The following is an 18,319-nucleotide window of genomic DNA, read 5'->3' as shown; positions in this document are numbered from 1 at the left end:
TGTTAACAGTATATACAAATGACCTAATACTAACTATAGGAAATCGGTAATGCCACAGAAAAATTAAGGTTGTAAAGGTGACATACTCAAAATTTGTATTGAATTTGTATTAGTTAAAGACTAAATTATATACATTGAAAAAAAAAAACGCTACGATGAACAAAAAAAACATATCGTCTGATTCTATAAGCAAACCAGTAAACAACTTAAAATGCACCCTACAAATTGTCCATGGATTACAAGTTTAGGACTTACTACATGTCCTACCTGCTTATAAGAGCATCACGTTTGAGGGCCATGTTGATAAATCCACCACAAATAATCATTCCCGATGACCGCTTATGAAAATTACAGGAAAATTCTCTCCCCAGCAACTAAGCACATTATTTTCCGGTCGGGTTAGTACAGCTTTATTTCAATTCTATGAAATTGCTTCAACCTTTACCACGACCAAGTATGCCTATGTGAATCTTTTTTGTTTGTGTTATGCTACAGATATAGTAAACTTTTTTAATACCATTTCCATGAGAAAACTTTTATGTGCAGAACGTAAATGGAATTTTGATTATGACACCAAGCTAGCAGCAAGTTACAGTGCTTTAAAACAAAACAAATATGTATGCTGCCTGACGGATTCTGAGTATGTTGTTTCAAATATGTCTCCTGTTTGGGACTGTGTTTGATGTAACGTTATTGTGATACCTACCATCAACAGTGATTATCATTCATCATGCGAAATCCATAGAGAAATGCAAAGTAATATTCTATACAAATAATAGATCAAATCTAAAAGCACAGTTACACATTTCTTTCCATCGCCACTATTTTCACGCCCTTCATTACACCATCAACTATCCGTATTAGCAAATAGTGCCAGCTGTATTTCTATTTAACGATCCATTCATCCATTCGATAACCCTCTGCCCAATTCAACTACTACACACCCATACACGTGACCAATGCGGTACGTTTTTTTTAACCTCCCTGCCCAGACCATCCGTGTCACTTTCACTAACATTACTACCAAACAATCAACGTCCATTTTAAACTATCGTCACAATCGCAAGCACAAATCGCGCGTTACATTCCCTGAGACAATCTCTACACCTTTAGCGGTGTGTCTGCCTGCTCAACCCTGATGGACCCCATTACAGGACCACTACTTCCTCCATCCCTCTAGAGAACGGCATAAAATCTCGGAAGATTTCTAATCGCTACTGTACTACGTTGGTTTTCTTACTGTGTTATTGTAGGCAATGGATAAATTGCATATTCTCCCTATAAAAAAACACTTTCTCCGTCCTCGGTCTTATAGCTCTGCCGGGGCTAATGCCGCCATTCTTTCAATCATCCTATTTCGTACCGAGAGACTTTCTTCAGTCAGTTTTCGGGTATTTACTTCCATTTTGTTTCGTTCCACCCCATTTCGACACATTGGTATGTCAAGCGGACGGTTGGGCCCGCTGTAGTAATTGCGTTCCGCAACCGATAGGTGCAACTCAGTTCTTACATGTAATAACGATTTGCAGTGTTATAGAACTATTTCTATTTTATACGTTTACGCTGATAAAATTTTGTTTCCATTTTTTGATGCATTTGAATTTGTATCGTCCGTTGCTTTGCTGAAGACCTTTCCCGCTTTTGTATGTTTGGTTGCTGGTTTTTGTAATTCTCCCTTCACCTACTTGTCTTTCTACGCTTTTGTCTGAAAACGTTGTTGCTCACATGAAAACATAAAAAACTACATACACGTTGGCGTTAAAGAATTTTGGAAACATTCAACACATTAAAAATCAAACGGAGCATCACTTCATGCTCTGCCTACCATTTTGAACGATCATTTGCTTGTGGAGTTGTACTGTAATGTTATTGTAAGACGGGTATAGTTGCTCCCCAAACTGTTCACACCTTTCCTTAAACACCGCTCGAGATTCAGCTCTGTCTTTCATAGCTCATCTCATGCTTTGAACTGTATTGCAAAATTATTTCTTCAATAAACCGTCTGTTCTTACTTTAACCTCATTTACAATAAGTGTGTGTGTGTTTTTTTGTCGAGGATTCGAACCTTACAAACGGCTGTCTATTGCATCAAACGAGTTCTGTCAGTGGTTACAGAAAGAGAGTTCCTATTGAACACGCTCCAGCAAAACAATAAAACATTTAAAAACACAGACGTGCCGCTGACAGACACCCCTCTCCGCTAGAATCCATACATACGCCATACAAAACATTGCTTTCTGTACATAAATTACTACGGCACTTGTACGGCCATTACAACGGGTAGTATAGATATTGCAAGTAGAGTTAATCTTTAGAATCCCGCCTGCCTGCGTTCAAACCGCTCTACAATATTTGTGTGCGTGATCTACAATAATGAACTGTCATTAAAAACAAGCAAATACTCTAATAATTGAGAATTAAGCAATATAATCGATCCTCACTCACTTCTGGATAGCGTTTTTTTTTCTTGCTTCGATGGTACTGCAAATTACCACCAATGTCACTGGAATTTATAACAACGCTGCGATACATCGCAACAATAGCTGCGTGAAAAACGACGCGTTGATACGCGCATTCAACACTATTGCAGTTCTTCCCGGACAGCTCAACAAAGGTCTGCGGCGTATTGCACCTTCTCTCATGTTATAACAATGCACTCTTCCAGAAGCTTTAACTTTCGAACCGAATTTGCCGGTAACTTTAACACAAATTAGACGTAGAATAAAAAAACAGAAGACCTACTAGCTGTGCCTTTCCAGCGTTACAATGAAATCATTCCATGAAACCTAGAAACCAGCTACACAAACACTGAACAGGTGCTCCCATTAGTAGAGCAGTACAGTTTGTACAGATTTAACGAAACAGGAGATGTGTTTCTCTAAGAAATCGAGAACAGTACTTGGAAAAAAAAACATAAAAAACAGATACCTATAAACTAAGTAAACAATTCGAATAACGCTTCGGTAACCATTCCACGAAATTATAGTCACTTCCCCTGACCACGTCACTATACTGCGCATCCCTCTATCTATCACTCTCCCTGCCTGAATGTAATGTTGGGAACTATTCCCAACAATATGAAAGAGCTGTAGCGATTGCTTTTAAGGGCGGTTATTGCATCTTATCGTGAGACGGACTCAAGCATTTCGACAAACAGTTTGTTCATCGTCACGTTACCCTCGATATGCACATTCGTCCAGAATTTGCGAATGATGTGATCCGCTTGTCGCAACGATGGCAGCAACAGTAGCAGTTGCTGCTGATGTGACACCGCCTGATGTTGCCTGCAATATGAGCGGAACCCGCCAACAAGAACAAACAAACATTAATGAGGTGTTGTCTGATTAACATCGCGCAGTGCTCTGTGCACTCTTACCTTATCAACAGTACACAATCATTGAGTGCGTACAGTATCGAGTCACGAATTTTCTTGAGCGCACTGTAGTTATCCAGTCTGATATCACAATTTGACAGAGATAGGGCCTTCAGCAGATAGTACTCCTCCTTGGTGGCCGAGATCTTTTCCAATCGTTGGGTGATTTGTGCTAGCTGTTTCAATGAGAAGAATACCAGGTATCGTGTGAGTAAAGCGTGTGTTCGCGATGCAAAATACAGCGACAACGATTCACTTACATGGTTGTAGAGATCAAGGGCACCACACTCCTTCGCCGATCGTTCATCCAGCCAGAAGTCGGTGGCAAAGTATAGCCGACCATCGAACGGAATCGACCGGTAGGCAAGCATTAGCGTCAGCAGCTCGGCCCAGCTTACCTGCAGCAGACGCATCTGGTCGTTCAGCGGCAAATCGGTGAAGCCCGGAATCTGCTTTGCCCACCCAATCACACCGACCAGCTCCTTATCGTAAATATCACTCAGCACGCTCAAAATTTCCTGCGCGTCACCGCCCATCACCATCCGGTCGAGACCGGAATCGGCGGCGGCAGCCGTAGCACCAGGCGAGTTGCTGCTATTGCTGCTCGTGGACGATGACGACGACGCGGACGAGAACGAAGAGCTCGACGTTTGAGCACCACCACCGTTACCGTTACGTTCCTCCCCAACCGTCATCATATCACCCCCAGCACCGCCGATCGACAGTGGATCCGGCTCGAACGAGGATAATACTTCCAGGATCTTGATGTCCTCCAGTGTTTGGGCGGTGTACTGCTGGTTCGACTGTATGATTTGCATCTGGTACGGGTTGGAGCACGGATTCCGCCGATACTTTTGTCGGCCACCCCTTACCCGGTCCAGCCGAACCCCTTCCTTGAGCATTCCCATCAGCAGACACTTGCGGAACCGACACGCTTGGCACGCTTTCCGTCGACGCTTGTTAATTTCACAGTCGTTACTCGCGGGACACGTGTACTCAATGTTTCCTACAATAGAAAAACAAAACAATAAATACACAGACCTTTAAGCGCCACTCCTGCCGATGGACACACAAATCTTTGGAAGGGGTTGGACGAGTTGTTTCCCTTACCTTGAATGGTACGTTTAAAAAATGCTTTACATGCTTCACAGCTGGCAACACCATAGTGGAATCCACTTGCCACGTCCCCACACACCAAGCACAGTCGCCGCGGCAACTCCTCCTTGATCGTATCGTGGTTCGTGCCATCGCTGCCAAAGTCCCCGATGGCGGAGGTAGTTGAGCTGCAGAACTGACGGTCCGGAGAGCCGGGCGACTGTGGTTTCCCGTTGCCATTGCCGCCACCGTTGTGTCCAGCGGCACCACCAGTGCCGTGCAGTTCTGTGAGATGTGTTTCGTTGTTATTGCTGCTGCATTTGAAGTCCATCTGTAAGCAAGAACACAAATGTTAGCAAACTATCGCAATGACAATTGTTTTCATGAACGGATTTATTACCTTTCCCGTGGGTGAATTGCCGTACAGTATGTTGGTCTGGGATAAGCTACCGACCGACGATGGTGACGGGCTGCAGCAGGAAGTTTCGATCAGCTCCTGTTTGATCCTGGCCGACGTTCCGTCGCCTGCCATCATCGACACCTACAGAAAGAAGAAATAGCCTTTTAATGCAACATTTTTAAACACATCTACAATAGATTTTTTAAACAAATGTAAGGAAAAAAAACATCGCCGAGATGTTGTGCACACCTCATTCGTTCGACACAGCCAAAAAATGACATAACGAAAGCCGCTTTTCCATACATTTAAAACACTAATTTGCCACTTTTAAAAATCAGCATAAATATTCAATGCGTTATTTAACGACAAAACGGTAATGGAAATGTGAAACAACAAATCCAATTTTACGCGATGCAGCACGCTTTAACGTAGCGCAGCACAGCATTAAACCTTAATCGATGACAAAAACAAAGCAAAAACCCAACCGCTTAAGTAGAATAAAATTAATCGCATTCAATCGCGAACAGAACAAGACACAAATTAGCCAAGACTGACTTCATTTTACGCATGCACAGCTGTTCGTTTTGTGGCATTCTCTTCAACGCAGCCGACACAGCCGAAACAAAAAAAAAAACAGGCGAAAAAAAGGTGTGTTCAAGCTGAACACATCATCAGCATCACAAGTACAATGGTGGTTAATTCTTGCTTCTTACTGCTCCTATGCGCGTCTCGCCAATCGCCGTGTTTTTTTTTTGTTCGGGACAAACTAACTCCAAAAAGAAGGTTGAATAGGGAGAATTAACTGCAACCGTCGTGTTTGCCGGTGCCAAAAGTGCCCACTTGCTACCGGTAAAAATTGACCGTAATTAATTCCAACGTTGTGTGTTTTTTTTTCGTGTGTGACTTCCTTTTGTACGGTGGTCTCAGCAAAAAAAAGCGCACACACAACTCCGCCAGGATCTGATACTCTCCCCCCCGGCTGTCGCTACGATAAAAAAGTGCATCTTCTTCACGCTAGTCGATTTGTGCGCACCGTGATGGTGCGTTGCGCCTTTCCAGTGAGAAGAAGATTGGCATTATTTTTGGGCACCCATCCTGCATATGCACACCCTCAACGTTTTCCATCACCGACCGCTCCCGCACCCAATTACACTTCAGGCCAAAACAAAACAAAAAAAAACCATGCACCGGACACGGTTAATGCACAATTGATTGATGGATTTACTGCGATTCGCTCCGTGCCGAGTAACGGGCGGCTGGGTGAAGATGGGTGGCCGAGTTTGCAGACGGTGGGAGGTTTTTCGATACGGTTGCATTCGCATGGTAATCCCCAGAGCGCTCGCCCTCCCAGAATGCGATCCACAATTACAATAATCATTTCTACGTCCCCCGCTTCACCCCCAATGCACAAAAAAAACAACGCTCCTTTCCAGCGACGTTCCTGCTGCACGGTCCCTGGTTCTGCCACTCATCTATTTTTTGGGGGAGGAAGAACAGCTCCCAACCAAAAAACAAAAAAAAAAAATACACCCAAATGCCCACTTCCTTCACGGATTGCCCCATTAATCGATCCACAAGCTGCGGCAAAAGAGAAGCGTGTAATGAGCTGCAGTTTCGATGCAGATTGTGTTGCTTCGCCTTTTTTCCTTTTCCCGGGCCATTGTGGCACATTGTGGGTTGCGTGAGTCGGTGCTAATCCTGCCTTCCTCCCCATCGCCAAAGTTCCGGAAAGCTTTTCTGGCAGGGAGCTAAAACCTTGACACTGACCAATGACCCCACCTTGCAAAAGGTGTGCGAGATGGTGGTGGTGGTGGTGCTTTTTTCTTAAATGAATGATCATAATGCATCATCATCATCATTGCCTTCCTAGCATGTACGCTGCAGTTTGCAACCGGTGATGCGTATAGGATGATGCAGGATCTGCATGTGGGGTTTTTTTTTTGGTGTGTGGTACCCCTGCCTATTGGCGATCGAATTCTCCCCCCCTTTCACGTGTGTGTATGAATTAGCTGGTTGATGGTTTTTTTTTCTCATTTTCGCGGAAGGATGATTATTTGATTTGCCGAGACTATTCGAATTGTGAAATACGTCTCGTACAGTCAAACTTTATAGGCATGGCGAAAAAAAAAAAAAACAAACAAACAAACAAACACCCAGGGCCAGCTCCCGCATGTAGCCAATCGTATCGCAAATTACGACTAACAACCGCACATGTTTCGGTGTGGATTGGAAAGGAATGAGTGTGAGATTTTCTGCCGAGCGATGCAGCCCGATTGGCGTTTAATTCTTCACCTACCTCGGGGAAGGGGCGGGGTGCCCCCGTGACGGATAAACATTTTATAGCAATCAAATTCAATATGAGGTGGAAGAAATAGACCATATAAGCGAAGCCTGAACGATCGAGTTGGGGATCGTTGCGGTGGTTTATTAATTTATCACAGCATGACGCTTACATCCAAACGGAAGCCCTTTCGGGTTTGCAACAACAAAAAAAAAAACAGAAACTTGCCAAATATGTATATACCCTGATCGCGCCAGACAGAAAAACATCTCTTAGCTGGCTGTAGCACTTCTTTAAGGGGGTATATTATTTTTATAAAAATCCAATAAACCCAAGGAGTGGCAATTTGAAAGAAACTCGTTTCAACCGGAAATTGCGTGAATTTAGCCATTAATCCAAGCTGCGATTCACACTGCTAATCGTTCTATTCGGCAATTCTTGGCGATCTTCGAGAGATTTTCTCTTGCGCACCAAAAAATATATGATATCCGCGATCTACATATCACAACAATAATGATACAGTGACAGTGGAGACGATAGTTCATTGATTTAGATGCATTCTATAAACGTATACGTTGAAAACGAAATTTACAGGGTTTCAACTAAAGATGTGCGCACTTAGTACGAATGAGTGAGTGAGTTAAGATCTGCAAGTGAATGTGTGGATCAGTTCAGCTTAGCAAGAAGAGTTGTGGAATTATTAAAAAAAAACTTAAAATAATCACTTAAACCTTTTTCTACTTTTTTGGCACAACATCCTCAAGAAGTTGAAAGGCCTGCTATTTCGCCTTCTTTGACTTTATTCATCCGTAGCTGGATAATCAATCCTGCGTACGGAGGATTGGTCCGGATGGGATTTTGTACCAGTCCCGTCGGGTGAAGATCGTTGCCGGCTACCAGTACATCACCTAGCTGCCCCAAATATCACTTGAATAGAGTAATTTAAAGAGTAGTTGAAGAATAAATGGTGTTTATTATTGAATGAAACCCAATTGATCATTCTTCTACTCTACGCTATTCAACTCACTGCAAAGACTGTTTTCATTCTCATCTTTAGTATCAACATTCACGATTCACAATGGGGAGATAGATCTATGTGGCATGTGAAAACCACGCACTAGACTCACTTTTACTTTCCATCATCATCATCATCATCTCAGACACTTTCCATCTCACTAATCTCTTTTCACTCGCGCTACGAATGGTGGTAATCGTAGTAGCAGCAGCAAGACGATCGAAACCGAAACCGTTCCATTCATTCCCATGCTGCCGTTGCGCCAGAGGGGCACAACCTAGGGGGGGTGTGTTGCGCGTAGCATAGAAGGGACGACCCCTAGAACCAACGTCAATCCGCACGCGGTCTAGACCGGACGGTACACAACAGCGGCATGATGACGATGAGAGGCTAATGAGAGAGAACAAAAGTGAACGTGAGCAGTGAGACGAGCAACGTTGGTTTCCATTCGACCACAGCACAACAGCGCGGCCGGGCGGCTCATCGTAAAACGTCGGCCTGCTAGAAAAGCAATTAGCAAAAGCGAAATAGCAGCATATGACTTGATGGTTCTGCGTCTACTATGAAAAGGTATGTGTGCGTGTGTTTTTTTCTTGTGTTTGTTGTGTTATTGCTTCTCTATTATTCTCACGTTCGTTTCGGTTTCGTAACAAATTTAACAACGGTTTGTTTGGTTGGTAGCATTTTCCTTTTTTTTTTTTGATAAACATTAAGTCTGCTCTTGCAGCGCATCTCATGAATGTTAGAGTGGAATAATAATCATCAACCACAAAAAAACGGGGGGAAAACTGAACATCAAAAAAGAAAACAACCGCCACGGTAACAAAGAGACCCCCACCAAGAGCTTTTCCACATTCCATTTCCGCTTTTCCCTGTCCGGTTGGTTGGTTGTGTGAGTGTGTTTTTTTTGTTAGTCTATGTCAAAAGCTATTAACGACAACTGGCGGCTGGCTGGCCCGCAGCTTAGGTTCGCATGGTTGACGCGCAAAATGGTCTCTCGCTCTCTTTTTCCCCCGTCGCTTTCGTCGGCATCCATACACATTGTGGTTAGCCACAATAAAGGGGTGGTTTGTACTGTGCAGCACCACTGGGGCGAGGGAAGCGGTATGAAGTAATAGTAAAAGCCTCTCTCATCTCGGTCAAGTTCAAGGCAATCTTACGATAGGCATTACCACACTATACACACAGACCACTCAATTGTACGGAACGTTTGCACAGTCTGCGTTCCTTTCTTATTCCGACGAGTTTCGGTGCGTTTTGAAGGAAATGTGAAAAGGAACTTAAGTAAACTCTGTTGTTGATTTCAATAAATTTTATGACGTTCAGCAACATTAAGCCACTGCTGTGCAGGGAATCAAAAACGGACGAATTGATAGCAAATATTGAACAATTTAAATATTTTACCAACTTTAATGCAAACGGCGAAAGCATTTACATTATGTAAATGAGGGCATCATCTCAAACCACGCCGTTTGCACACAAAAAAAAAACCTGATATGGAAGATTCGCGTTGCACAACTCAGCACAGACTCCCTTTCCTGATCGTTCCGTTTCCCCTTTGACCCGATTCGGTGCAAGATCACAACCATGAACCAACCCGCCATCAAACAAAACCAGATTGCTCCAGATAGTAGTGTGTAGAGGCCTGCTACCTTTGCTATCAATTTGCGAAACTAAAACAAATCGTTTATGGTGCTTTTTTCTGCAATCTGCAACGCTGATATGGCATTATTCCCGAAGTCTCTGAGTTACTCTGCCGTACATCACTTGAGTGCCGGCCATTCTCAATTTGCATCCTTCCAGTAGTACTGCTTTCACACACCCCAAGAAAGTCACTCCAGCTCCACATGATGATGATAATAGTTGCCGGTACTATCAGCACTTGAATACAATGCAGCCGATCCGCAAGAAGCTGATCATCACACAACATTGCCATCTTTTCGCAACCACGCGAAAGGCGATAGGACGAGGGAGGAAAATGGACCGATTTGTAAACAAATCCGCGCCGGCTGTCAGACCAAACTTCAGACGCACGCACAAACCTCATGCAACAGGCGAACGCGATCGGACCACCGGGCCAAACGCATAATCTTCGGTCGTCATCTTCGGTTCCGTTACGGTGCAGCTTTGCAACTTATCTGGCAGACGCTACTACCGGTTCATACGCTGTATTGCTTCTCGCCTTGCCTTGCCTGTGCTGGCTGTGTGTGGAGCCCTACAGTTCGAGGGGAATGCATTATGCAACCGCGGTATCAAGCAGATGATCGTATGTAAGCGGAAACATGTGCGTTCATTGTAGTGCAGCATGTTTGTAAAACAATCTTCGATGGGTAATTTATAATACATATTAATTCGCAAAATGCGCTTGAAAGCTTCTGAGTAATGCTGTGATTAAGGCATCTTATCTGAACGAAACGACGTATGTTGTCTATGTTTTAGAATAAGCGTGTTTCATTTTCCACTTATTGCTCTTATTATCATTCCCGGAGCACATACAGGGTGGAAGATCACAACGAGGAATAATTGACAAAGAACTCTCCTATAGGGAGCGTTTCAGGTCCGTAATACATCTTTTATGATGATGTGTTTATTCAAATGTTCAGAGTTCAGAGTTCAAAAGAGTGTTAAGATTTCCAGATTCTATCCATCGAATGGCGAATCCCTGTCGATCCCAGTCCAACTTATTCACACCCATGGCCCAGTGACAGGCCTGTATAATCCGTGCTTCTCGCATTCTGCTTATGCCCAAGCCTCGTCGAAGGTCGTAAACGTTCCCTTTTCGCACTCCACCACTAAAACTGACAGTTGAGTGCTGGCAAAATTTATCGTTCCTCGTATCGATCGAAAAGTGCATCAGCACACGGAACAGGTGGGCAAACCGCGACAGAAACCCGCGCCATAGTCCCGTGGCTCAGTTCAGTTTAATAGCCTCGTTAAACTCCGGTCAGTTGTGACAGGAAATGGTCAGATCAAATCACTCAAATGGCAGGATCGATGACGACCGAATCTTTTCCCTTTTGCTTTGCGTGTCCACTTTTCGTCATCGGAGCCGTTGGAGCAACCAAAAAAAAAAATCAACTCCCTCCGTGATAAATCTTACCAACACACTAAAGCTGCAGCGAAGCTGATTCCAGGCTGCTCCACGGGGTCGCAAATCGCACAACGTGGTGATAATTAAATTAAAAATGCATAAAACCTATCACCCCAACAAATCTCAGCCAGATGGCACCGGGAACCGAGACCGGGGTGATTGGAACGATAAATTAAGCGGAAGGGAGGACTGAGAGTGTGGTGTACCAAATCGTTCTTTTAATGGAAGGAGTGACGCGAACTGAAGAGATGCAACGCGGTTGTATATTGTCGCTAAATTAAAATGATGTGTCACAGCTCGTCAAAGGAAACGATGAATTTAGTCAGAATAACATTCGCGTGCGGTGGAAGTTCAGAACAGGGAGAAGCCGAGCTGACAAACCGCAGGAAACCCATATGGGAAGCCGTCGTAAAAACGTTTTGTCTTCGTCGCGCCTTGTCGACTAAAAGCATGGTTGGACCGTGATGGACCTAAGCACGGCAAACGATAAGTTACATTAAATGGTTAATGTTGCAATAAAATTTCCCCCAGCACATTCTGCTGCTTTTAACATCCTTAAATTAAATAACAATATAATTAATAAAATTAACCCGCGACTCTAACACACACGCGGCTGTGATTGTGAGGCTTTTAAGCGTACCTTGCCCACACCAGAAACTTATCAATCCACACACCTTCGACGCACATATGGCGTAACGAGCGTTTTGCATAGCGTGTGGAAGTGAAAAAAAAGAGACACATTCTCGCTCACAAATTGCTTAAAATTAACAACAAAAAACACCTCAGAAACATTTTACACACGACCTCCACTGTCCACTGTCGTCTCGTGGTGGGTCGTGCCATTCCGCCCCTGGCATCGTGCATTTAGTGGCGATTAGTTTTAATCATTTTAGTCATTCCGAGAGGTATTACCCAGAGAAACTGTCTATCGCATCACCCGTCACATCGCGCTGTGCGTATTGTTGTGATGCCAAACTTGAAGCAGTTCGTTCTTTTTTTTTTTTTTTGGGCTCGTATTGCTATGTTACATTCTTGATTTCTTCATTTTTTATAGCTAGCCGTATCCGTCAATCCGTAAAATTATATAAATGAGGTGCAATTTACTATGTTGTCCATTTCGGTTTCTTCGTCTAACTTTTCGCGTTACTACTGTTGGAATTTTTAATCCGTAAGGTGGGAAACTTTTACAATATATTACAATTGATTATATCAGTCGGAAAAATGCACTTTTTAACATATCCAGGTAGAAGTGTTGGATAAATCTGAATAAATCTAAGCACCGAGTAATCAACCGAGTGAACATCCTAGAATCTCTGTTATGAAATTTTAAGAATTTGTATTTAATGAATTCAATGAATCGCAATTACGACACAATTTCTCAAAGTTCTTTATACTATTTTTAATCAGTTCATTGACTATGGCTTATGGTAGCCAACGAACATTAAAAAAATAGTAAAAATACACCAATATTTCAGACGATTCCCAGAGCTGTTTGAATTAATTCACCATTTGAATGGAAACCCTATTTTGCAGAAGCTATATTAATAATTATTTGCAAAATAATGATTCCCCAGGCATTTCTGATTTTTTTAATTATGCCTGAACTATGAAGGATTCATAAATTCTTAGAGAATTCTTAGAACTTATGATCCTTTAGAGATTCTTTCGAGATTTAAGAGTCTTTAAAAATACCCCAATCGATTGCACAAATGCCGAAAACTTGTCGAGATCTTAGAAATTTGCACATTCTTCGAGAGTAGACTCATGAATCGAATAATTCGGCACCGAATTCAATTAATGCAGCACTACACCAAAGTTTCTTTTACAATCGGAATCACAACTTACGAATCAACACCGGTGTCATTATTTATTTGTAACAATTGTTTGAATATATCATCATGCAATTATCCGAACATTTGAAACGAGAGTTCAATGTATATGTTCGAATTGAAAATTGTTAAAGGATGATGTTTCGCTTGTCGTCGATCAAATTGACATAAATTCATCACACACCACAAACCGATTAAACCACACATCTTCGTTTCAATAATACAACTAACCACAAGCTCATATCCTACATGTCAATTGAGAAAGAGAGAGAGATATAACAAGAGAGAAAGAGAGAGGGGAAGAGCGTGAAAAAAAACACCTATCGATCATCCTGATCATTTAACTCATTACACAAAACAGCTGTCGATAATTTCCAATGGCGCTGGAATTTCATTACAAATCATCAACAAATCAATCACCAACACACAAAAATTGAATTGAAAGCGTGAGCCTTTTTTTGCCTTTTCCCATGATTGACATTTAACGCAATCCTGAAAGCCTATTCATTTCTCCCTTTAGTCAAACAGCTTGTGATTGGCAAACAATACGAGAAATGTAAAGCCGGTTTTATTTGGTTAATGAACATAAAAAGGTGTACACCAAATAAAATCCACTAGCTTGAAATCCACTAATCCACTATCCTTTTCCCGTGTTTCTGGTCCCGATCATCATCGTTTGAATGCAACGTGTGGAACGTTTACGCGTCCAGCAACCCAATGCTATCTCATTTGCGAGAAATGCCTTCATACGGCACGGTACACATTCTACTGCCCGGCAAAACACAACACATCACCATCAATCATCCTCCAGTTTTTCTCGCCATATCGAACCAACGCGCGAACAAGAACACGCAAACGCACCAGCGGCCGGCCTTCGAAAAGGTAGCTCTCCGGTGGTGGCTTTAGAGTGTAGCTAATTTACAACAGGCGTGACACGATGAAAAATCAAGCCAGCAAGGAAAAAAAAACCGAAACACACACCTTCGGCACTCACTCCTGCGCTTACGGCAAACAAAATAGCGTTGGGTGAGCGCAAGCACGGCTCTAGAATCGCGCATCATAAACATCGAACCGAAACATCGATCGATGGTAAGAGCTTGTGGCAGTGGCGAAGGTGGCCAGAATGCGGGGCGGGCTCGAGAATGGATGTTAGAACGTACGAGAATGTAACCCGAGTGTGGGGCGAAGGTGAAGGACAGAAGGGTCTGCGCCCGCGAGAAAAGAAGGCGTGCGAGTGGCTGACATAATAATAATAGTGGTGGCAGTACAAGTACCAGCACAAACTAATCCATCCACAACCGACACCCGAGACCCGAGTATTTGCGGGATAAAACGCAATGGGAACGCGTCGCTATTAACTGTGCAAATACATATACATATCGGTTGTAGTGGAGGCTTGTTATATCATCTCCCGGTGGTGCATCCGACAGATCGATTGCACTGTATACAAGCACGATCCGGAAGCTTATTAAGCTGGCTGCTGCTGGGTTCTAATTGCAAACGCGACACTTACCACTTCCTGCATCCAAGTATCCATCGTGCCGGTTTCGTCCAGTGTGGCAGTGAAAGTATTATTCTGCTAAGGTACAAACAACAACCACCTTTTATGCTGTTCTTTCACAAATCTCCTGCCCAAAACTGTCCCATGTAGAACGATCGTCTATTGCACCTAGAATTTATGTGGCAATTTCCCAAACACTACATCCACTCGAGGCACTCTCACTGCGCCTGATGCACACCGATATGGTGGTAGTGGTGGTGCGTTGGTTTCGATTTCGATAAAATGATCAACTCTGCGGGGATGATCACCAACGAGCGACGCGGATGATGCGTAAAATGCACGCAAGAAGCGATTGATGGATGTGACATCAATACATCGAAGATGACACCGACGACGAACTTTTGAAGGCACACACAATCGGTCGAGCGAGGTGGTGTATTTACGTCCCGTAGCCCTGGTCTTCCTCGCACAAACCGGACCAGATTTTCACCATTTACGCGTATTAATGCACCGGCGGCACCAGTTTGCGGTGAAAGGGGTCTGCTTCTCCACAGAATCACACCACCAGCGTACGAGCGCACGCGCGCACACACCGCAAGAAAAGGGTAAAGGCACAAACACACCCCCACGCGATCGCGATCGACAGCGGATCACTCACGGTAAGCCCTGGTCAATAATTGTTCGAATTTCGATGCTGGAATTATACCGGCAAATGTGCAGAATTTGTGCTTTAAAAAACCAACCCAAAAAACTGTGCGCAACAAAATGGGATGGCCCTTGTTTGTTAATAAACCACTGTACACATAATGTTTCGCTCACACTGCAGCACTGACTGCACTGTGTTGTTCGCACGAACGATGGTTTTGCTGCACGCAGCCAGTTATTTCCAACCCTTTTCTTTTTCGCTCGCACACTCGCTGCAATTGACCCGGTTCGCCGTTCGTCCGTACCGAGCGACAACAAGTCTCGTACTGAGCGCGGTGCGGTTCGCGAATTTTGTTTTTCATATATAATTCCTTCGAGCGTGTATTTTCTCGCGGACGGCTCTCGCGTGCTTTCCAGTGCCGCCGCTGCACACGATCACTTATCGGTATGCTTTAATGCGTGGCTCTTTCCACATACACAGACACATACGCGAGCCAGGTCCCGCAGGTGTGCGTGTGAGTGTGTTTGTTGGTTGAGGGGGCAGGATATGGGGTGTTAGTGGCGGGTTTTGTTGTTTTTATTTCAACGCGAAATCTGCAACGCACAGAACAGACTTCTCCACAATCTACCCACCAATACTAAACCACCGTGTGCGTTGTTATACACCACCAGCACTATAATTTGTGTGTTCCCCCCCTTTTGTTTTATGTGCCTTCTTCTGCTTCCACCCCAATACAGCGGCAAAACAGCTTTCCATTCTTTTTTTTCTTTCTTTCGGGGATTGTTTTCGTGTCCGCCGCGTGTGTCGTCGAGCCTCCACCACACCGGCGGCTTGCCAAGACGGGGATGATGACGAGAACGCAGCCAAGATAATGATGCTGATGATTGTGGCCGGCAAAAACCTCCCCCGTCCTCACCAACCCCTCATTACCATTCACAACGCAACCAACACACGTCTAAGCAGTGGTGATCGTAGTGAGAGACGGGACTTTATTCTGACATTCACATTCGCGGTTTAATCGTTTGTGTGTCAAAACACCGCGAACCTGTGCGTGTGTGTGTGTGTGTGTATATATATATTGCGCAAATAACGATCTCACAGCTGTTGCGAACGCATACGAAGCTAGAGTATTCTCACTTGCACCTAATGGACCAACAAACCAGCGCCATACAACAGACGCACACACAGGCACAAACATCGCGACACGAAAACCGTGACCAACATGCAACCAAGCGCAACTAATCGACCGGTCCAAATTTGTTGGGGAATTCGACGTGCTGGTGCTGGAAAACCAACAGAACCGAAAAAAAACCCTCCCAACCGGCTTTACTCGCAACATCCGCTACCGCTAGAGCCGATGGAAAGTGAATGGCTCTTGTGCGTGTACGTGTGATGGGCGAGCGAATAAGCAGGAAAGAACGATGCGTCCACAGCGAAACCCTTAAGCGGGTGGGGATGATGATGTTTTCATCATGTTTCCCCCCTGCCTAATTCGCTTATTCTTCCGATCATCAAGTTTGGGCATTTTGAACATTCTATCGGGTTTGAGTGGCGGTGGCGGATGTTTCTTTTGCCTCTTTTGCCTGACCATCTCTCACACACAGCACACGGAACACGGAACAAGGGAAATAAAGAACCGCACACACATGTGCTCACTTCACGATCGGTTGTACGCACGCAATATGCAACTTAACTGTGCGCCGTAGTGTTGGTGCTTTTTCCGCACACAACACAAGAAACACAAGCAACAAAATAGCTAGAAAAAAAAACCCCACGCTGAAGCTTCGACAGCGTTGGTGTCGATGAAAGTACGGGCGAAGCGAGAATGAAAGAACTTCCAACCAACTCATCAATCTCAGCTGGCGCCGTACGGAGCCGACATGCAATCATGGTACATTTCGAGCAAGGAAAGTTGAATCGATTCGAATTCCGTGACCGAACAGTGAACGAGGCTATGGATCGGAAAATGATCGGTCTGGTTCGGGAACGGGAAACACTTTCGCTTGCGCTAGTTTATGAGGTTCTTGGATACAAGGAACAAGGAACTAGGAACAGGTTTGGTACGAGGGAAGAATCAAACCAAAAAGAAGGGGAAATTAATCGATAAACTTACCAAACGAAAAGAAAACCAACTAAAGCAAGCAGCAAAAAATTGAGAGCTTTCGGTTTGGTTCACCACGCCCGCCACTAATGGAGGCGCCTAGTATTAATCCTTAGTCTATTTTATGTTGGCATAAGAAAGGTAGTTTATTTTGAATATTCGTTAGTAAATCGATTATTCATTTTTTTATAAATTAAACGCACGAAGCAAGGGGTTTTCTTGCTTATTTCCTATCATTTTTTTTATTACCAGAAAATGCAACATTAAGGTGTTAACACGTAAGGTAGCTTTTGACCATAGTTTCTAACAGTTGAATGCGTGTACTAAACATAAGATTATATTTAAACTGAATTAAAACTGCAGTTGAATGCAAAATGAAAAAAAAATGCGTTAGGATTTTTTTTTTAAATGTTTAACTTAAAGTAATAATTTAACAACAAAACATAAAAAAAAGCGGGCGCCTGGTGATTTATGACAATTTTTTATTTTTTTTTGTCAAACTATAAAAACAAAATGATAATCATATCCTTTGCTTCTATTCATAATTTGGCATTAAATGTAGGTTAATGCTATCTTTCGTATAGAAATACTTATGGTTAAACAGTCGCGTATACAAAATAGCACTACAACACTTTTAATACACAGAACCAGAACAGTGGATACAAATCGAAATGACCTCAACTCACCAAAACGGATAATGTAAACCTCTCTGTCGCCTTGTGTTCAGCAGGAATCGCCAAACCCATCCAGCTTCATCGATTTTCAAGCTGAAACACAGCTGATATGTACACACTACCCTTGTCCCATCTGCACCGAGAGTTTGCCCTTACACGAGCTGGCTACATTCAATGCCAACAGCGAGGCCCGCACCGTATCATCCACAGCCTTCCCCCTCGCGAGACGGTTTTACATATGCGGATTCGCATTCTGGGAGCTTTTCATAAAAGGTTTAGCATGTACTTCTTCCTACCAGCTGTCACAACGTCC

At 43.6% G+C, this 18,319-nt stretch overlaps 1 protein-coding gene across 3 annotated transcripts in view; it reads right to left on the bottom strand.

Annotated features, from left to right (window-relative positions):
* Positions 1-860: 860 nt before the first annotated feature.
* Positions 861-18,319, bottom strand: part of LOC128309535 (steroid hormone receptor ERR2) — a 33,583-nt gene continuing 16,124 nt past the window's right edge. For 2 of the 3 annotated variants that reach the window (XM_053045950.1, XM_053045949.1), the window contains exons 3-7: positions 4,869-5,009; positions 4,484-4,799; positions 3,634-4,379; positions 3,377-3,549; positions 861-3,284 (exon numbers count right to left, since the gene is read on the bottom strand). In XM_053045950.1, coding sequence (XP_052901910.1) covers positions 3,122-3,284; positions 3,377-3,549; positions 3,634-4,379; positions 4,484-4,799; positions 4,869-5,003 — 1,533 coding nt within the window. In that variant the 5' untranslated portion in view covers positions 5,004-5,009 and the 3' untranslated portion in view covers positions 861-3,121. Of the gene's footprint in view, positions 3,285-3,376; positions 3,550-3,633; positions 4,380-4,483; positions 4,800-4,868; positions 5,010-14,597; positions 14,719-18,319 lie in introns of those variants that run through there. The other variant, XM_053045948.1, reaches the window with a different exon arrangement.

Source organism: Anopheles moucheti, chromosome 2, assembly GCF_943734755.1.
Source record: "Anopheles moucheti chromosome 2, idAnoMoucSN_F20_07, whole genome shotgun sequence".
In the NCBI taxonomy this organism is placed as follows: domain Eukaryota; kingdom Metazoa; phylum Arthropoda; class Insecta; order Diptera; family Culicidae; genus Anopheles; species Anopheles moucheti.
The sequence above is the reverse complement of the archived record's forward strand: the minus strand, read 5'-3'. Positions and strand labels throughout refer to the sequence as shown.